The sequence below is a fragment of the Phallusia mammillata genome, chromosome 6 (genome assembly GCF_965637545.1).
Source record: "Phallusia mammillata chromosome 6, kaPhaMamm4.hap1.1, whole genome shotgun sequence".
Taxonomy (NCBI): Eukaryota; Metazoa; Chordata; class Ascidiacea; order Phlebobranchia; family Ascidiidae; genus Phallusia; species Phallusia mammillata.
The window spans coordinates 17,306,643-17,326,619 of NC_137257.1; the positions used below are offsets into that span (position 1 = coordinate 17,306,643).

At 36.6% G+C, this 19,977-nt stretch overlaps 1 protein-coding gene across 2 annotated transcripts; it reads right to left on the reverse strand.

Annotated features, from left to right (window-relative positions):
• Positions 1-5,185: 5,185 nt before the first annotated feature.
• LOC145233177 (uncharacterized) lies at positions 5,186-18,619 on the reverse strand. Of its 2 annotated transcripts, none has more exons than XM_080097851.1 (19): positions 18,423-18,619; positions 17,770-17,859; positions 17,341-17,466; positions 16,243-16,413; positions 16,034-16,125; positions 15,484-15,600; positions 14,109-14,200; positions 13,392-13,509; positions 12,913-12,987; positions 12,269-12,646; positions 11,624-11,664; positions 11,257-11,341; positions 10,150-10,208; positions 9,585-9,662; positions 9,385-9,523; positions 8,246-8,360; positions 7,633-7,794; positions 6,198-6,393; positions 5,186-5,730 (listed from the first exon to the last, which is right to left on the reverse strand). In XM_080097851.1, exons 1-19 carry the CDS (start codon positions 18,441-18,443, stop codon positions 5,366-5,368), a joined length of 2,520 nt encoding a protein of 839 aa, XP_079953977.1. In that variant the 5' UTR covers positions 18,444-18,619; the 3' UTR covers positions 5,186-5,365. The 2 variants fall into 2 exon arrangements, with proteins under 2 accessions (XP_079953977.1, XP_079953978.1); XM_080097852.1 differs by having other exon boundaries at positions 13,392-13,503; positions 18,423-18,589.
• Between the last annotated feature and the right edge of the window lie 1,358 nt (positions 18,620-19,977).

Consider the following 19,977-nt stretch of genomic DNA (forward strand, 5'->3'; position numbering starts at 1 on the left):
CCAAATGAACCGAGGTTAAATATTTCGTTTGATACGAAAAAAGTAGCACTTACCCAACTTTAGCAATCTGTGCTTAATAAAAATAAAAATATTTCATCTAAAACCTAAATCTCAACTTTGCTTTTCAATTTCTAAGTTACGGCACCTTGAAACGGCGAGTTTGTTTTGTCGCAAATTTGTCCCCACAAGCACTTACAGTGACAAGTATACGCGCTATACCTACAAGTTGCCATAACCGTTAAGAGGACGTTTCTCATGCCTTATAACAACAAATATCTACGTAAGAACACTCAAAACACCTTCACACTAACCATTTCGCACAAAAAATTGACCCAAAAACTTTTTTGCTGTGTCTATTGGATATCTAAACACCTCACAGCGAAAGCTCTATGTTTCCGCCCATTTTAATCCCCTATGTAGATCCACTGGGCGAGACACAATAAAAGTAAAGGGTAAAAAATTGTTTCCTGTCATTCCTACATTGTTTGGGGTCGTTGGTTTAGCACTGACGCTTTACAAAGACGAGTTTGGATAACTCGTATGAACTGAGGGAAAGACTTAGCTGAACCAAATAACTTAGGCGACACCTACACATTGTCGGGGTATTTGTTCATACGATATGGAATCAAAAAGAAAATGGTGACCCTCTTTGTGCTATAGAATCCCACGTCAGAATTTCTACCACAATGTGTGTACTTTTCAAGCCAAGTTTAAATTTGTTTTAAAAACCTGCCTAGATACATAAATCAAACTTTTGCCTGTTGTTAGAGGTGGTCTCAAATTATACGTGCTCGCTCGAGTCCAAACAGCGAAAAATATTGAGAATAAAATATGTCCATTAGGTCAGTTTTTTTCAACAATTTTTAAGCATTAAAATAATCTTGCGGAACTTCAAACGAAATTTTAATAAGATGCAATAAAGTAAACAAGCTTATACTCAACTACTGAATATCGAACTTAACAGCAACAGGCCCACGCAATTACATTTTTATTATTACACAACGAGTCTTATAATTACACAACAATAAATGGACCAAATCACGATAGAACATTCTAACTGGTAAGAGTGAATAATCACTTTTATAAAATAAAAGCTATTTACGCCCATTTGTGTTAAACCCGCGATTTTTGATAGGTGTATGGAATACTAGTCAAACCAACAAAATTCTTGCGTAACACCTGACGATTTTTGCACGAAACACCCGTTGAAAATCATTACATTACAGGCAGTGGTGGGATTCATTTTTTGTCAGCCGGTTCTATCACAAAAGTCATTTTTTTCAGCCGGTTCTGTTACAAAGTCTATTGACTGTAGCCAGTAATGCTAACCGGTTCGTTGATTTCATAAAATTTCGTGAGAAGGTTGTATAGAACCGGTGCGAACCGGCTGAATCCCACCACTGATTATAGGGCTTAATTGCGTATATACATTAAATTTAGTTCTTTTACAATTATAAACAAAGTCTGGACCAAACCTTTACTAAACCTCAAGCAATTTATTATGCACAAACAGCAAACCGACTTTGAAACGACAAAACACAAAACGTTTGACTTAGCAAGCCCACAGTGCAATGTTTGGACAACCCTCGTCAAATAGATATACATATAAAACGTGAAGGCTTCAATACAACCAGCATGGACGGGAAATGATTTCGAGTGACTCTCCAAGAGCAAAAGAGGGACATGATTTGTCGACAGCCGAGTGTGCTTCACTTGTTACAATATTTAGTCTGTTTTAATCGATATTTACAGGAGCATGGATAAGTTATGGACATGTTTATAGTGTGTAGCCATATTAAACTAGCAGGCCTATAAACACTTGTTCTACTATTGCATCTAAAATATTTAGTTAGTTCGAAATTAAACATAAAGATAGTTGACGATAGTATGATTACCAACATAACTTGAAAATTGCCTAATACCAAGATGATAAAAAATGGCAAATAAACAACAAACATTATAGCTACACAACCAAATTTCGGAATAAAAATTATTGATACACACATACCGTTAGCATTTCATGTTTAAAAGTTTGTGTAATGCACAAGTTCTCAACCCTATTTGTCGATTGGAAAAATAGATTTAAAAATATACTTCACTCGAATTTAAATTGCAGACACTAAAGTTTGGCCCCAAAACATGTCGAAATTAACTCTTATTGGCAAGTTACGGGTGTCTGTAATTACCATATGACCGCTGTGGCCAACCTGTAAATACCGCGTGGCCATGAAACTTCTATGGCGTGACCACTGAGGCCAATCTGCATTTACTGTGTGACCGCTGTGGTCAACCTGTATAGGTAAATGAGACCGGGTGGAAGTGTTATTTCCATTACCAACCCTCGCCCCAACCCAAATAGCTCTAATCATCAGCGCTTGTGTCAAAAAAAGTGTTCACAGCGGTCACGCAGTATATACAGGCTGGCCGCAGCATTTAGAAAGGGTGTACAGGCTGGCCACACGCGGCCACAGCGGTCAAGTCGTATTTACATACATCGGGTGGTGGGATTCAAATTTTTTGTCAGCCTGTTCTGCCACAAAAGTCATATTTTTCGGCCGGTTCTGTTACAAAAAGTGCATTGACAGTAACCGGTAATGCCAATCGTTCGCTGATCACATAAAAATTCGTGAGACGGTTCTATAGAACCGGTGCAAACCGGTTGAATCCCACCACTGCACATCCTAATTTACCTCCGTTTAAAAACTTTAAATGTAAATTTTAAAGAATTTATGTTCATCTTAAAAGTAAATGGAACATTTCTACGTTGATCTTTCTGAAAGCTTTATGTACGAAAGCGTACTTTGAAAAGAAGTAATAGAAATGGATAGGCCTACAATGATTTCATTAGAAACTCAAGCAAGATTAATTACAGCGAACTTTACAAACATGTTACTGAACACCTTTTTCTCTAAACCAGGGGTGGGCAAACTACGGCCCGCGGGCCGCATGCGGCCCGGCAAAGGAGTTCATGCGGCCCGCCAAATGTTGGGAAATTTTAAACAGAAAGTTACCGAGCAACGCTGAATAGTATCATAACCACAGGCGTAGTTTTAAAAAATACCGGGGTGTTTACGTGCATTAGCCTGCTGTTTCTGCCACGTTATCATGCGCATATTCACTTGAAACAATTTCTTCGTTCGATAAATGTAAAAGCAATTTACGTTTTCAAATACAGCCCACTTTGTACTGTTGACGCCAAAACTTTGGTCACTTTGGATCAGGTTTAGGTCGTTGCAGTACATTGCAAACGGACATTAAACACGGCTTTAGAATCATTAACACACACCACACCACACTTAAGATGGATACTAAATGCGGCTCGCTTTGTTTAATGTTGGCGCAAGGAATATATTAACAAAAAAACGTGGTGCAGCCTATGTTGCAACAAATGCTTGTTTATTTTTGAACAATTACAATTGTTGCGTTTCAACCAATGTTTGTGCAAACAAAGTGACAACAAACGTATTTGCACATAGCTGAAAATATACTATGTTAATATTTTGAGCTAAATCAGGGGTGCACAACCTGCGGCCGCGGAGACGAGTTTGTGCGGCCGTGACCATGTATGTTAAAATACATGTACTGGCTGTCGTGACGTAACAAAAACTATTTTGCCAAATATTTTGATTTTCAAACTGCTAAAAACGGATTTCGTGAGACTGAAAAAAAGATTACCATCCTAAGAACCACATGCGCCAGGCTTTTTATCCGCTTATTGTCTGCAAACATTGCAAAAAAACAGACACGGCAATCGTCACAATCTCGATTATGACGTCATAAACAGTTAGCTCCGTTCAGCTAAACTTATGCACCAAGATAGAAATTATTAATCTGAGCATTTTAAGCGGATTTGAATGGTATATACATCAAATAAACCCAATTCTTTACACCAGTTATTTTTTGAAATACTATGCGGCCCCATAAGATTAAGAACTTTTGAATGCGGCCCTTGCGCTGAAAAGTTTGCCCACCCCTGAGTAATTCCGACGCTTCATTTAATGAAAGTAACCATGTATTTTTTTTAAAATAAGGCATATAGTTTTTTTTCTCGGAGCCTCAAGAAAGGGCGTTTTTACTAACACACCTTCTGCGCATATAGGATAGGCAAGTTCTTAGGTTTTTAACCCTTAGTGGGCTCTGCGTGTGCGGAACCCTGAATCCTCTGCGTGTGTTAGATGGAACCCAGCACGAATCGCTTCTTAACGGCATTTAGTTGGTCAAACCATTTAAAAGTTTCAGCATTACATCTAAACTGAAATATATTTTGTTCAACACAGGGGACTTGAAATTTCCAGATAGTAACGACCTACCTAGGTTTGTTCAAACGTCATAAACTTTGAAAGAACATGAATAAACCCAATAGCAAAACATGAAACTTAAAAGGTGGCTTTTGCTGACCTAAATTATAAAACATACCGTCGTAACTGAAAACAAGAAAATGGCTCAAAAGAGAAATGTATCTTGTTTTAAAGCAGTGGTTCCCAAACTTTTTCATATTTTTTTCAAAACGGTCCCTTTGCCATTATTTCGAAGGCTCGTGGTCGTTAAGCCTAAATGTGTATTTCATAAAAACGAAAATTGATTGCAGGATTTTAGCTAGTTATGCAAAATTGCGCATAACAATCATCCAAAGACAGCATATGACATCACAAACAGGACAAAAACATTACGATTGTGCGCGAACAATTGCATTTTTGATAGTTGTCATTCAATAAAGGCCATTGTTTAGCAATGGAGACAGTCGATTCTCAATTCTACTTTGATTTAAACTTATTTAGTGGCACAAACTGACGCCAAATAAGATTATAGAATTACTTCAACCGCTTCGCGGTCCCCCCAAAATTGCCTCACGGACCCCAGTTTGGGAACCGCTGTTTTAAAGGTTTGATGCAGATTTGTAAGCGAGCCCGGCCCGAACCCAAATCGTTTTTGACAGGTCAGTTGGCCCCGAAAGTTTGATTGACAAGCCTTATGATAATAATGACATACAAAATGTACAATGGCATAAACAAGACGTTTGGGGCTGTTGGGCAGAAGGTTATATCCAGCAACTAGCTACCTGGACAGGTAAATCATATTCAAAAAATTACTGACATACAATGTGAAGTCAGGCCCGAATCAAACCCGATTGTTAAAAAAAGAAAGCTCGAACCCGGCTTACAATTCTGGTTTGAAGACACATCCATTTGGTATGTACATTTATTGGAATTGCGTAAATTGCGAATAACAGTCGAAAAATCGCTAACGACAACTAGACATCAAACGTGTCAGCAGCAAAACCCGAAAACAACAGGATCTTCGCCATAAAAGCGGCAACCTTTTGACCCTCCCAACCACCAGAAGAGAGGACAAATGATACAATGAACTATTTCTTCTTCTTTAACGAAGCTAGAGCCCTTTTTCTAAGCCTTCTTTCATTTTCGCTGGTACTGTAATCAGAATCGTAGCCTTTTTGACGTGGCTTGACGTCTGATTCGGAACCAGATGAACTGCTTGACGATTGGGCAGATTTCCTAACTGGAACCTTACGGATTTTGGTGGATTTTTTCTCGGCCGTTTTGGGCCTTTTGGTTGGTACCGGGGCATCGGCTTCGTCAGAACTACTGCTACCGTCTTCTGATTCGCTGGACGATTGTGGAGGCGGTGTTGGTAGTTTTCGCTTCCTTGATTTCTTGCTGTGTTTCTTGCTTTTCCTCGCAACGTCGCCCTTTGATTTTTCGTGTTTCTTGGCTGAAAAAAAAAACATGTAACATGTCATGTATATTTTAAACACAAAATTTCTAAACTTTTTTAAACGAGGGCATATCATTTGGGGTATCTGTGCTTTTAATAAAAACCGTCCATACTTCTAAATTTTATCCTTATTTTTCTGGCCAACCTATTAAAATTGTTTTTATTTCCAAACAAGTCCTTATTTTTGACTTTAACAAGTCCTATATTTTTTAGTTTTAGGAAATGTTTAAGATCTTAGCAAAATACACAATTATTGGCTCTAGATAGAAGATTCTTTTCTACCTTGATATATTATTAGAGCGGCAATTAGTGAACAACTTCAATATTTGCGTAATTGCGTCCGATAGTGGTGGTGTTTTGTCACAAAAAACGGCTAAAAAACGAATTTATGTCAACGCAGATTTTGCATTGGAAACCATTTATTACCACATTTACTGCCCCGAAGGCCCTTGTTTTCTATTTACCTTTCTTTTTTGAGCTTTGCTTTTTCCTTTCACGTTTTTCTCTCTCATCTTCTGACTCAGAATTGGAGACAGGTTTTTTCACAATCTTCTTCTTTGGTGGAGGGGAAGGTGATGATGACGATGACGAACTGCTTCCAGAACTTTCTTTTGCGATTTCTTTCTTCGCCGGCTTTACTACTTCCTTTGTCGCCCGTTTCTACAGCAACAATGAAAAAATCTAAGCCAACCTATCCAGGGTGCACAACTCAAATGGGGGTCACATTGCCTATAAGTTATCATACATGCTGCGCCACATCAAGGTCAAGTAACTGTAACGTTTAAACAGCTTTACATATACTTTGTCATCTAAACCAGGGGTCGGCAACCTTTTATGCACTGCGGACTGGTTCAAAACTTAAATTTTTACCATGGACCGGCCTTTAGAAACAGTTCAGCACAGAAAACTAAATACAGTTATTACAATTTTGATTCAATGTGAACCATGAGCAAGTTTTATGTGCCCGGTAAAAAAACCCTTTACGGACTGGCACCGGGCCGCGGCTCGGTGGTTGCCGACCACTGATCTAAACAATGATTATGTTGCAATTTAACAAAGGCATCGAGTTAAGAGTTTTTAGGCATCGTAATTAACTAGTGATTGGTCGAATATTTGATTTGCTAAAATTATTTGACTGATTTAGGCATTTTCACAAAGATTCAGTTTCGGCCGGATAATTTGTTGCGATTCCGTCCGAGCGATTCTTTAACGAAGACAATTTTTAAGGGTGTCTTTTTTAATTAGGTAGTAGGTACCATATAATATTTTGCACTGCATTGAAACTATGATCAAAGTTTTATAATTTTTAAATTATTATTGTTTTGTCAACTCCAGACAAAGACCTTTAATTCATTTACAGCCTGGCAACAACGGCCGAGAAAACCTTAAAATTCACATTACTGAGATCATAATGAACACGACTATTATGTTGTAGTAACACCACTGTTTGCCCGGTAGAAAAAAACGTATGTTTTTATGTCAAAAGCGTAGCATACAGGTTTGTGTGACATCATAAACGATTTGGTTGATTACGACGAATTTATTTCAGCAAAACTACCGATTATTCGGTTTCTTTTTCCGAACCCAATTTAGCCGATTCAGTACATCCCTAATAGTACCTAAGCACACGCTGCAAGTGACATTTTTAAACCAATCTTTGATACATGTTGTGCATCTTTTGTCATACGCTGTTAGCAAATTTTGTTGTAAGGTTTTGGTAAAATAGGGTCAAAATTGTCCCACGCACAAATGGCTTAAGTTTATTTTTGAAGTTCAAAAAAGGTAATTTCGCTAAGGTGGTAAATTTTTGTTTGTTTTAGGCCATTTCCTTTACAAACTTGCTTTTTTACCATTTGAACCCAGTCAGTGTTCTATAAGCAATCCTGATTGTAACAATACCTGAATTGGTGGACCTTCTGCATCACTTTCGGACGAGGAGCTGCTAGAACTAAAACTCTCTTCTTTAAGCTCCCGCTTCTTTTTGATTTTTTGTTTCTCTTTTTCCTGTTTTCTGTGTTTTTCTTTCTTCAACTTTTTTTGTTGCTTCTTTTTCATTTTTTTCTGAAAATTAATAAAATAAAAAAATCAGTTTTACTAGACAACTACACTATGATATGAGGTAGACCTTTTAACACCAAAACTCACAGTAGACCTAAATTTAGCTATTTTTCGATAGGTGGCGTAAAGAGCTGAATTATTTATTTAGCGTCTAAAGAGGGGTTAGTTTGGGATGCAAGTTTTTGAAAATGTTACATTAGTAACTAGTTTTTTTGCTAGTTTTATTGAATTTTAAATGCTAATACCTTACCCCGACCCTTATAGCCCTACCCGTGAGCATTTTTAGAGATATAACGTTTTAAATGGGAAAAGAGCTCTTTGCGCCACCTATTAAAAATTAGCTAAATGTGGGTCTACCGTGAGGTATAGTGTTAGTACATTTTCCGTGATATGAGATCACTACATATTGATACAAAAAACATTTTTGTAGAGTACATACAGAAAAGCAACAAACCATTTTTCTATCTTCTTTGGCATCATCCCTGGTATGTTTATGCTTCTTTCTGATTGGTTCAGGGGAAGATGATTTTTGGTGAACGGAAGAATTTTCAAATTCTTCTGATGACTCACTAAAAGTTAAAAGCATCGCATTTAATAGGGATGGGCCAAAACTGCAATTGTTCTGTTTGGTCGAACACTGAGCATCTCATATTAATGCTCGGTGCATTGTGATGTCAAAAACATTCCTATTTACACTAAGGCTTAAATCAGAGGTTCTTAACCTTTCGTGAACCGTGGCCCCCTAAAAGTAACTTTTTGACCTTGTGGGCCCCCTTCAAGTAACCATGTGAGTCCTGTGGACCCCCTAAAAAACTAAAATGACAAATTTGGTACTAATATCGGCTTTAATCATGTCAAATAGAGTAAACAAGAATCCGTATTTGTGAAAAACTTTAACATAGACAAATAATGTGTGAAATAGCCGATTACATTAGGAATAAAGTTATTTGCAACAGACACTAATTACTTATGTGCATTAAAAATCAAATGGCTTTTAGTGGGTGTTTCTGGTGAATCTACACCTGTGCCCCCCCACCCCCACAACACAGCTCGTGGACCCCCTGGGGGACCATGGACCCCGGTTGAGAACCACTGGCTTAAATCAACATAAATCATTGGATCAGGCCTACAGCGTCCATGCAGACCAGCGATAACGGCACACTCATATATAAATGCAACAGTCGAGGCAGGCAACGGTGCTTGTGATTCAACTTTCGGTGAATTCTCCACTGAGCCTGCGTAGCTCAGTTGGTAATGCACAAGTCCAGGAAAAACTCCTATCGTGGGTTTGAATCCCACCCCAGGCTAGATTTTTCTAGCCTACGACTTGCAATATGGTAGTGAATGCTTGGTGACCGGCTGATTCGGCATGGCATCTTCAATATGCCTGGCGTACTGTGATTTTTACACTTTAAGTCCAATCTATAGCCACCAGAGCCGTATTTAAACTCTAAATGTGAGTTTAAATCTGCATGATATATGACAAGCGCTAAGTGACACTTTTTGAAGCCCTAAATGCCTCCGACAGCACTTTAAATAATTGGGCTTACATGACCCAACCGTTACAACATAAAACTTATGACCAAGATGTACCTTCTTGCTCTAGCTGACGTTTTTGCAGGTTTCAGTGGACTGGGTTGAATTTTTTGTACACTTCCATGTCGTGGAGCACGAGCCCATGGGTCAGGAGGAGCGTTACCTCGATTCTGAGTTTTTCTTTCAGGAGAGGAAGCTGTGTAAAGAAATTTTATCAGTAACCACTTAAATCAAATCCAAAATGTTGCCTAACATACCAGAGGAGGCAGAACTACTGCGTCTTCTGGGTGGCCTGTTGCTGCTTCTGTGCCTTGAGTCGTTTCTGGATCTTGGACCTAAAATAATTACATGTGTAAATACTTTAAGTTAACAAAATTTTTAGTCATATTAAAATCCATTAGCTTTCTTATTTAAGACAACAACATTTTGCTAACTTGGCACCATAGGTGTCCTATTCAAATATTATCCAAAACTGTGGAATATAGTGTAGAAATGGTCAAGAAAATTGCAATCAGATTGGAAACAATTTCCAAAATGCATTTACCAAAGATTTATGTGTAGATATTTTTGCGTTTTTTTAATTAAGCATTTGAAATTAATGAAAACAAGCTACAAAGCATCATAAGTTTACAAGGTCTTTTTTGTGGTAAAAAACAATTACACTAGTATTGTATAGTTTCTAAAATTCGAATGTGAACAGGTAAACTGAAACAAGGAACTTTTTCAGAACAACCAGATGCAGTATTTAAAAAATATACTGTAGAAAAAGCAGACAGCTTAATAAATTACAGGTTTTTGTCAAACATTTTTAAGTTTGAATACCTTGGCCTGATTCCTCTTTTCTTCTTGATGAGTTCATGTTTCGTGAGTCACGACTTTTCCTACAAAAACGTTGTCGAAATAATTACACATATGTTTACTTGACAGGTTATTTTTAATTTTTTGAAGGTCATATAGATTATAGACTGTTTAGGCCAGAGGTTCCCAACCAGGGCCCATGGCCCCCCAGGGGGGCCACGAGCTGTGTTCCGGGGGGCCACGGGCGTAGATTCACAAGAAACACCCACTGAAAGTCATTTTCACCTTAACTTTATTCCCGAATTTAACCGACTATTTCACATACTATTTGTTTATAGTGAGAGTTGTCACGCTCATTTACTCTATATTTGACCTGTTTAAGGCCAAAATTAATACCACATTTCAACACGAGATTTCAATCTACATTTTAAGGGGGCCACAGGTCCTACATGGTAACTTGAAGGGGGCACACGAGGCCAAAAAGTTACTTTAAGGGGGCCACGGTCCACGAAAGGTTGGGAACCACTGGTTTAGGCTTAGCAAGGTTTTTGTACAGAAACAATGTCATACTGCTGGCATTGTTGTTACATCAAACTTGGTAAAATGTGGACCATGTGAAAAAACATAGAAATTAAATAAAAGCTCTTCCTTGTTGTTATTGGTTTGGTTACAGGCCAAAATAAAGGGTCATAACGTACGTTTAATTAAGTATCAGTTTATCGGGAATTTTTGTTAAATATGTTTAAATTTAAAGAGAGGGTAGTGTGATGCAAATCAGGCCCCCTTGAGTAGCATAAGGAAATCAAATTCTTAGAGCTTGGTAAAATGAAACACTTGTCTTTATAGTCAGTTATTATGATTTATTGCCTTATAACAAAGGCTTTATAAATCCACAATACACCTTAAAAAAGGACAAGTTTAAACATAAGGGTTTAACCATTGCACCATTCATGGCCAACATATACATGGAGAATTATACGTTAAATATGTTCTTTTTTAAGAAAAAGGATTAAAAAGTGTATGAAATCATTCTTACTGATGTACATGTTCAACAAACAAACAAAAGTCATAATTTTAAACTATGCATAATACTAAATAAACTTGTAAGATGTTTCATCGCATGGTACATACCTTGGTGGTGAAGAGGACTCCGATGAAGAAGAATCAGAAGATGAACTGACATTTCTTTTGTGTTCCTCCCGTCTTCTTTGCTTTCCTGTATTTCAAAAAGACCCCCAATAACAAAACAAGTAATATATTAAAACGACAGTTTCAGTATTAAATCAAAACCATCAACAGCGGGACTTAAACTGACGACCATTTCTTACAACTCATTTTTCATCGATTTTCAGAAACTGATGATGCCATTTTGGTGAAATATATATTTGTCATATGAAACTGACTGATTTTGTTTAAACCAAGGATTTTACAGTCTATTGGCTATACCGTTCTATATATAGTATATTACATTACTGAAACAAGTAATCACACTACTTACCATCACTCATTCTTTGTGGTCTAGGAGACAATGATTTCCTTCTGAAAAATATAGCAAATTGTAAGTCACATTTTGCACCACGCTGTTAAAAAAAATAACAAAGGACTGCCTGAAAAAATGGTAAAATTTCTAACCAGTAAAAATATTACATTTTGTTGGTGATGTATCAAACACTTCCAAAAATGGCAATTTTGAAATCTTTTTGGAACCACATTTTCCAAATCTTTGTGGACAGAACAATAGGGATGGGCCAAAAGTGCAAATGTTTTGTTGGGTAGAACACTGATCATCTCATGTTAATGCTTAATACTTGGCTGACCAGGCTTAGTCCGTTGTGACGCCACAATGAATCCCAATTCCACTATAGTTCTGCAGTTTTCCAAGCCCCCTTATGTTACCAGTGATGTATTAAGCTGTGCAGGCCCCAGAAGTACGCATTTTCAACCATCTAGTGCATTTAAAACATAGTCATTTTTGTTCTTGGATACCCTTTTGTACACTAATTATGTATTACCATTTAATGCTTGGCCCAGTTTGTGCGACTGCATTTATTCTGCAGGGATAAAAATACTTGGATCAGCCAATGGCATGAAAAGTGCACATCATCATTACACAACATTTTTACATAATATGTCTTATTATTACCTTTCTTTCATTGGTCTTCGACGACTTAAACGATCCCTTGATGATGACCTCGAATGTCGGGGAGGTCGTGATTTTGAGTATGAGTTCCTTGAGCGTGATCTTCTATTTCTTCTCGGAGATCTAGAGTATCTGCGTCTTCTTGGAGACCTTGATCTCCTGAAATGTTGTGGTCTGTATTCCCGATGTCGTGAACGATTTGGTGAGCGTGACCTTGATCGAGTTCGCCTGCGACGCCTCACTTCTACTGATGGTGAGCGTCTCGACCTTGAACGACTTGTATGATTTTTTTCAATGTCATTGTCCGTTTTGGAGGTTTCTTGAATTTTCTTTGCATCATCTGATGTTGCTTGTGAAGAACTGTGTTCATTTTCAGGGGTGCTGTGAAGATGAAAGATGAAAATAATAGTTGTGAAAAAGCAAAATTATCAAATGGTTTTCACAGATAAAATATTGTAAATTCTTACCATACAAGCCAAGTTGTCTGAAATATATGTTGTGTTTTTAGGCGATTTTATTTAAATTAACAATATCTGATTCAGTTGAGTTGAAAATTTTTATTTGGCCAGGTTCAGCTTTTTTGGTACATTTCAGTTCGCTGCATCCGAAAAAACTTGAAAGGAACTTTTTGTTGTTAAAATATTTACCTCTCTTTTTTGGTTGGTGATTCTGGTTCGGGTTCCAGGGCAGAAGTTTCAACTGCTTTAACTTCTGATTGGTCACTGTTCAAATATATAAGTGTCACAATCACAAATGTGTTCAACATTTTGCAGCCAAATTTAGAAACAATTTCTGCAAACTTGTAACGACTTATGTCAGTGGTTCCCAACCTTTATCAATGAATTTCTTGCTTAACAATTCAAAACATTTTCATTCCTCAACAATAAACTACATAGTAGATGCTTAACCATACAAAGATCATTTAAAATTGGGTTTTTATCAACTTCACAGCATCGGTTTTTAAAACAAAAGTGTCTATTTACAAATCACATGTACAAATTAAAGTAAATTCCTTCGCTTAAGTTTTAAAATTCCCTCAAATTGGAAACCACTGACTTATGTGTATAGAGTAGAGCAGCAAAATTCCTTTGAAAAATTTAAAAGCTAAAAATTCCACAAACTTTACTTTGTTTCTTTAGGGTCTGGTGAAACAACCAACCCACTGTTGTTAACTGATACATTGTTCTCTTTATCTGCATCTTCTGATGGTTGAGCAGGCGCTGAAGCATCCTTGGTCTCTGTTACTTGTAATAAAAAAAACACACAATTTGAGATAAATTTGTGTATGTGTGTTTGGTGTGGGTTTGAAAATCACTGTTTCTTTTTATGTCAACTGTAAGTTTATTAACTTATTTGTGAAAGATGTGTATGTGTCTACAACCACAAAGCACATTTAAACTATTTTAGAACAGGCCTAAACCTTGGTTAACCAAATTTGGTTAATCCCAGTCTTTGCCTAATTCGGACAAAACTCAAGATACAAATGATTAGTAATGTGGTAGACTTGAACAAATCGACATTGGTTAATCTTTGCCTAATCCAGACAAAGCTTTAGGTCCAAACAGATTTTTGTGGGGGGGTTAAGTGCACACGAAAATCTTTCATCATGTTTAAACACTCTATTGTCCACACCCAGTTGATTAGGATCTTTAAAAAAGTGGCAAAATTGGCATGTGGATTGGCATGTGGATTACCATGATAGTATGTACTTGTCTTTCAGGACAAGGCTAGCACCAATATTAAAAAAAAGTTTTCAATTCCAAAAATTCATAAAAGTTTAGAAACACAGGTTTTACGGTATGTTTCTTTATTCCGTTTTCAAATTTTTTTTTTGGAAATCTACCTGGAGTGTCATCTTTCTTAGTTTCAACAGGAACAACTTCTTGAAATGATTTATTTTTCTCCACTACTGGGACTGAATGTGTTGGTTCTGATCTAAAAGACCACAGGTACATGTTAATAAGGCATGAAAGTCTCGAAACAGCACAAATCTACAGTTAAATTTAATGACAAATAAAAGTTACAACCAGGTGTGCACAAAAGATGCAAGATCCAACCCAGAGAAAATCAATTTCTTAAAGTGGTCTAAAGGTAAAGGAAATGACTTATAACTAGGGCAATTATTTTTTGACTTGTCATAAAAAGTCAAAAATTTGTCAAAATTTTTAGAATAGGTCAAAAATTGTCAAAATTGTTTACAAACTGCATGTCCTGATGTTGTAGAGCAGTGGTTCTCAAACTGTGGAACGTGTACCACTAGTGGTACGCCGGAACTTTTCTGGTGGTACGCGAGTAGCTTTCTGTGATACCTAATTTAAGTCCGATCTAAAAAAGCAACTCAACTGACCCAACTGGTCAGCCCGGATTTGGCCGAAACTCGTGTTTTGGACATTCTTTGAAATTTCTAAATATGCTAGCCATGTTGAGAAAATGGGCCTATTTCTTGGCCTATTCATTCAAACAGGGAGATTTAGGTGGTACGCAGCGACAAATTTTTTTGTCAGGTGGTACACGATCCGTATAAGATTGAGAACCACTGTTGTAGAGGTTACACTGTGATGGAACTTTTAGTTTTACACCTTGTAGCCTACTTTATACTGTTGTAAATGGTCCATTGTCTACTTATTGTGAATCATAAACCATCAAGTGAAATTATCAGGTTGATATTCTCAACACACTGTAAAATTTTGGTAAGTCCCAAGTCATTTTACGGCAGCTGTAAGGTAGGTGCAGCTCTTGCTTAGGTTTTGCTATAGATACTTCACGTATCTTTCGTTTAGACAAAAGTATTGAACAATATTTGTTGTTCTCACAAAAAGTTTTCTATTATCAAATTTTGTTATTTTTTAGGTCAAAAAATAATTGCCCTACTTATAACCATAAAAAATTGTTTGCAACACAAAAGCTTTGATGGCTTCTGCTCTGTTTTTGTACTACAATTTTTTGTTACTTAGTGGTACAATCACATGTTAAACAAAGTTGGAGTTTTTTGCCATACAAATTTCAGCCTTTTACCGCAAATAAAACAATCCTTATCCCTACGCTAAACCTGTACCATAAACACAAAGAACCAAATGTATTTTTGCTTTTCATTATTTTTCCTTTGTTGAACAAACAAAAATTATTTGACGTTATTAACTTTTTTTATTTGCTAATGACACCGTGGTGCAACAAAATTTTCCCCCTGCTCCACTATCTGATAGTAAAAAATAACCAACCTATGGCTGTTGTTTCGATGAGGAGATGAAATCTTTGCCACAGGTGACCTAGAGCGTGATCGTCTACGATACTTGCGGTGTCGCCTCTCCCGGGATCTACTTCTGCTCCTTGAACGCCTGTAGTAACGACCATTGGTAACAAACTAGAGATAGACCGCTCTGGGTTCTTATAAGTCTGATACCAAACAAATTTTAGTTCTAAAGGTCGTGCTTTTCTATACGTAAGTATAAATACAAATGAATGGACTGCTGCAAAAACAGAACTAACGAAAGCCATGTCAGAGCATCAAAGCTTTTGCCTTGATACCGATCAGTGGCTGAGCAATGCTTAATGCAAGACACAGTTGCACCATGCAAAAATAACATATTTACAACTGTGCCGTTTGTCAGGTGTCTGATGACAAAAAGGCACAAACTCATAATTGATAACATGCACAATACTGTCATTGATAATTATTATTTTAAAATTAATTTTATAATAATTAAATCGGTCTATTCCCACAATGAACAACATTAAACATATGATAAAAAAGTTATGAACACCAAACACCTGCGATCACGCCTCTTTCTTTCTGACTTGGATTCTTTTTCTTTTGTTGCATCTTCAACCAGTTTTTGAGCAGCAAGTTTCTCAGCTTCCAACTGTTTATCACAAAATTCATTACAGCAAAATGAAGTAATCTGCTATCTTTTTTGATCAATAATCTTTCTAACTAAAACATGATAACAATTGATTATACTCGAAACAGATAAACTTACTTGTCTTTTTCGAATTTCTTCCTTTTTCTGTTCTAAAAATGCCTCAGGAATCCCAGTAACATTTTCCTGAGCTGATGTTAAAAGTGGCCAAAGTTCACCAAGGAACGCACGAGAATTTTTTCCATTGAGAAATCCAGTTAGGTTGATTTGAAGAACTTTTGGATCTGGAAACTAAGCAAATATAAGTTTTTCATTTATGACCAACCCATGTCTTAGCGTTTTACTTGATATATTTGCATTAACTTAAACCAGGAGTCAGCAACCTATGGCTCGTGTGCTGTCCCATCAACCAATATTATGTGGCCAGTGACCGTCTTTGAGAAAAGTGGCAGTGATGGATTAAACCAGTGGTTCTCAACCTTTTATCAACCATGGCCCCTAAAGTATATTTTTGGCCTTGTGGCCCCTTTAAATAACGGTAGAGCTACTAACACCATAACGAGAATCAGAACTTCGCTTTCACAAGGGAGCGTAAAGAGCTGAATTTTTATTTAGCGGCTATAAATGGGTTGGATTGGGAAAAATGTACATACAATTTTTACATTAGTAACTAATTTTTTGGGTTAGTTTTATTGGATTTTAAGTGCTAATACCTTACCTCGACCCTAATAGCCCTAACCGTAAGCATTTTTGGAGATATAACCAATCAAATTTGGGGTAGATTCTCGTTATGGTGTTAGTAGCTCTACCTTAAATAACAATGTAAGATCTGTGGCCCCTGCAAAAAATTTAAATGGCAAACTCCTGGTTGAGAACCACTGGGCTAAACTAAGCTTACATGTTTCATCATAATCATTAGTCTCAGTTTCCTGAATAACTCAGGGATGCAAGTAATTTTATTCTAACATTGTTTTAAGCGCTTGTTTCACAATGATTGCATTAAGGTAGTTGTCAGTCCCGCATCTGCAGGAGTACGAAAGATTGAAGAAGTTGAAGTTTGTGGACTGAATTTTTGTCAAGTTTTTTAAACTAATGGCAAAAAGTGGCTAAATAACAACCCAAAATTGGAGGGATTTAACAGCATGATCAACAGCAAAGGGACTGAAATTATAAATGACAAAATTAGTACAGCCAGCTGCATGTAATATTGCCACCTACCCTATCCACTTCAAGGCTGTTGTAAACATACGCGATAACAACGTCATCTTCAAAACCCAACATTTGTGTAATTTTTTGAGAAATCCAAGGTTTGATTGTTTCCATGTTGACTTTGCTCATATCAATCTAAAAAAAATTGGTTGAAACGTTTTATGTCAAACAGTAAAAAGCGCACATAAAATTGGGTTCTTATTTGCAAAAACCTACACATGAGCAAGTAATTCATTTACTACTTTAACAGTCAACAAGTAATGTGTCATACAAAGCTTTTACCTTTTTATGACTCAATGACCAATGTTTGACTCTCACTAACCAAGCTGTGCAGTTATTACTTTTGCTTTTATTTCGTACATGCAATTATTCAATTTTCAAAGGGTGGCAAATAAAATATTGATTTGACTTACATTAAACAATGCAGCCTTTTATTACCTTAATGTCCAAGCCCTCTGCAAACTTCATGGACTTAAGCAACTTCTTTTGCTTGTTTGCAAATCGATTGTCCTGGTCTGCACTGGTGCCCTGTTTAAATAATTGAAATTTAAAAAACAAATAACCCCATAGGGAATGGAACTAGCTCATTGGTTCTATAACTGGGGTCTGCGATTTCTTACGTATTTTTTTTAAGGTGGTCTCCCTAAGAGCTCAAAATCTTTTTGGAATCTTATGCGAAATAAGATCATACCTAAGTGTAAGTTGAAGTGTATTTGAAGATCTACATAACTCTAGATTTGAAAGTTTGTTTCTTGCACAGAATTTGTAGGTCAACAACTGCTGGTGTAACCACAATTTTTTTATTTCACTTTCACAAGTTACTAAAGGAAGTCCGATTTGTTCCACCCAAAAGCCATTCTTTCCAATTTAGCTTTCATAGATATGCAGTTTCTTGAGTTTTAGCTTTATTATTACTTCAGCATTGCTGAAAATGCCATAGTTCCTTAGTCTTCCGGTATAACTTATGTGGCAAATAGTGTCGGAATTAAAATAAAGAAAACGAAACTTTTCAAACTTACAATTAATTGGAAATATTTCACAAAGCCTTTGACAAAGTATAGTTTTACAATAAAATTTTAGCGTTTTTTTACCCGAAAAAATCCAGCATCCATGATTTTCTGTTGAGTTTCACTGTTTTTGAAAGCTTCCTAAAACTTAGTTGATTCTATTGTATAAATTGCTCTGGTAAAATAACACATACAATGTAATGCTTTGACGCTACAAAAATGCCTCTACACGAACTCAAGCATTTATCAAGTTTATGCAAAAGTTTAAAACAGTTTTCATTTTCACATAACCATATTACCATAAGCATGTTCTCGTCAGGTTTTGCGCTTCAACTTCCGTAAAAATACCTAGCCCTCATTGATGTTTGAGTTTTTAAATTATTTTTTTGTAGAATTTTTACAGCCAAGTAAATTGAACAGAGGTTAAACTTACTTTATACAATAAAAAGTATTCTTTGGCTGACAAATAAAAAACCTGCAATTTCCCAAATTGACAAATATATATATATATATTTTTAAATACACACGGGACTTAAAATTACTGTAGCCCAGTGATTCTCAACTCTCGGACCTCGTGGCCCCTGTTAAGTAACCCCGAAAGACCTGTCCCCCTACCAAAAAATTTATGTGTCTAAAAGTCAAGGGCCTTGGTTAAAAACCACTGCTATAGCCCAAAGAACGCAAAAGGACCCAACATAACATAACTTTGTAAAACGGTGTCCTTTTTTTCAGGTTTTGTTTCAAAAGGTGTTTATGTTTTAAATAGCGCGACTTAATTGGGGTAAACTGTTGGTGTTTTAATTCAGTTTTATTCGCATGCTACATCGCGGGAGATTTTCTGCACAGCGCTAGATCGCAGACGACTGAAGGAGGGTAATTTCGGGTGATACTAAAAACCTTATGATACCGCATGTCATGCTGATCAGAATACCGCATGGTGTACGAAATGTGAATATACAAGCCCCAACAAGGGTAAATTAGACGAGATTGTAGTGTTATTATGGGTCCCCTTCCCTGAAGGGGACACATATTGATTTTACTTTTTTTTTTTTTTTTCTTCTTTTTTTTTTCTCCCCAAAGTTTGTCCGACTCGTTTTTCCATGAAATGTTTGATGGATTTCGATGAAATTTACACAGATGGTAGATATAGTTATGTAGATGTGCATCCCACTTTGTTTTTGTTGATAACCCCAGTATTTACCCCGCTAGCCCCCTTTTACCCCAAAGTTTGTCCGACTCGTTTTGCCATCAAATGTTTAATGAATTTAGATGAAACTTACACAGATGGTAGGTATAGTTATGTAGATGTGCATCCCACTTTGTTTGTGTTGATAACCCCACTATTTACCCCGCTAGCCCCCTAAAATGGTTTTTTTCACCCAAAGTTTGTCCGACTCGTTTTTCCATCAAATGTTTAATGGATTTGGGTGAAATTTGCACAGATGGTAGATATAGTTATGTAGATGTGCATCCCACTTGGTTTGTGATGATAATCCCACTATTTATCCCGCTATCCCCCTAAAATGTTTTTTTTTCACCCATAGTTTGTCAGACTCGTTTTGCCATCAAATGCTTAATGGATTCGGATGAAACTTACACATATGGTAAAGATAGTTATGTAGATGTGCATCCCACTTTG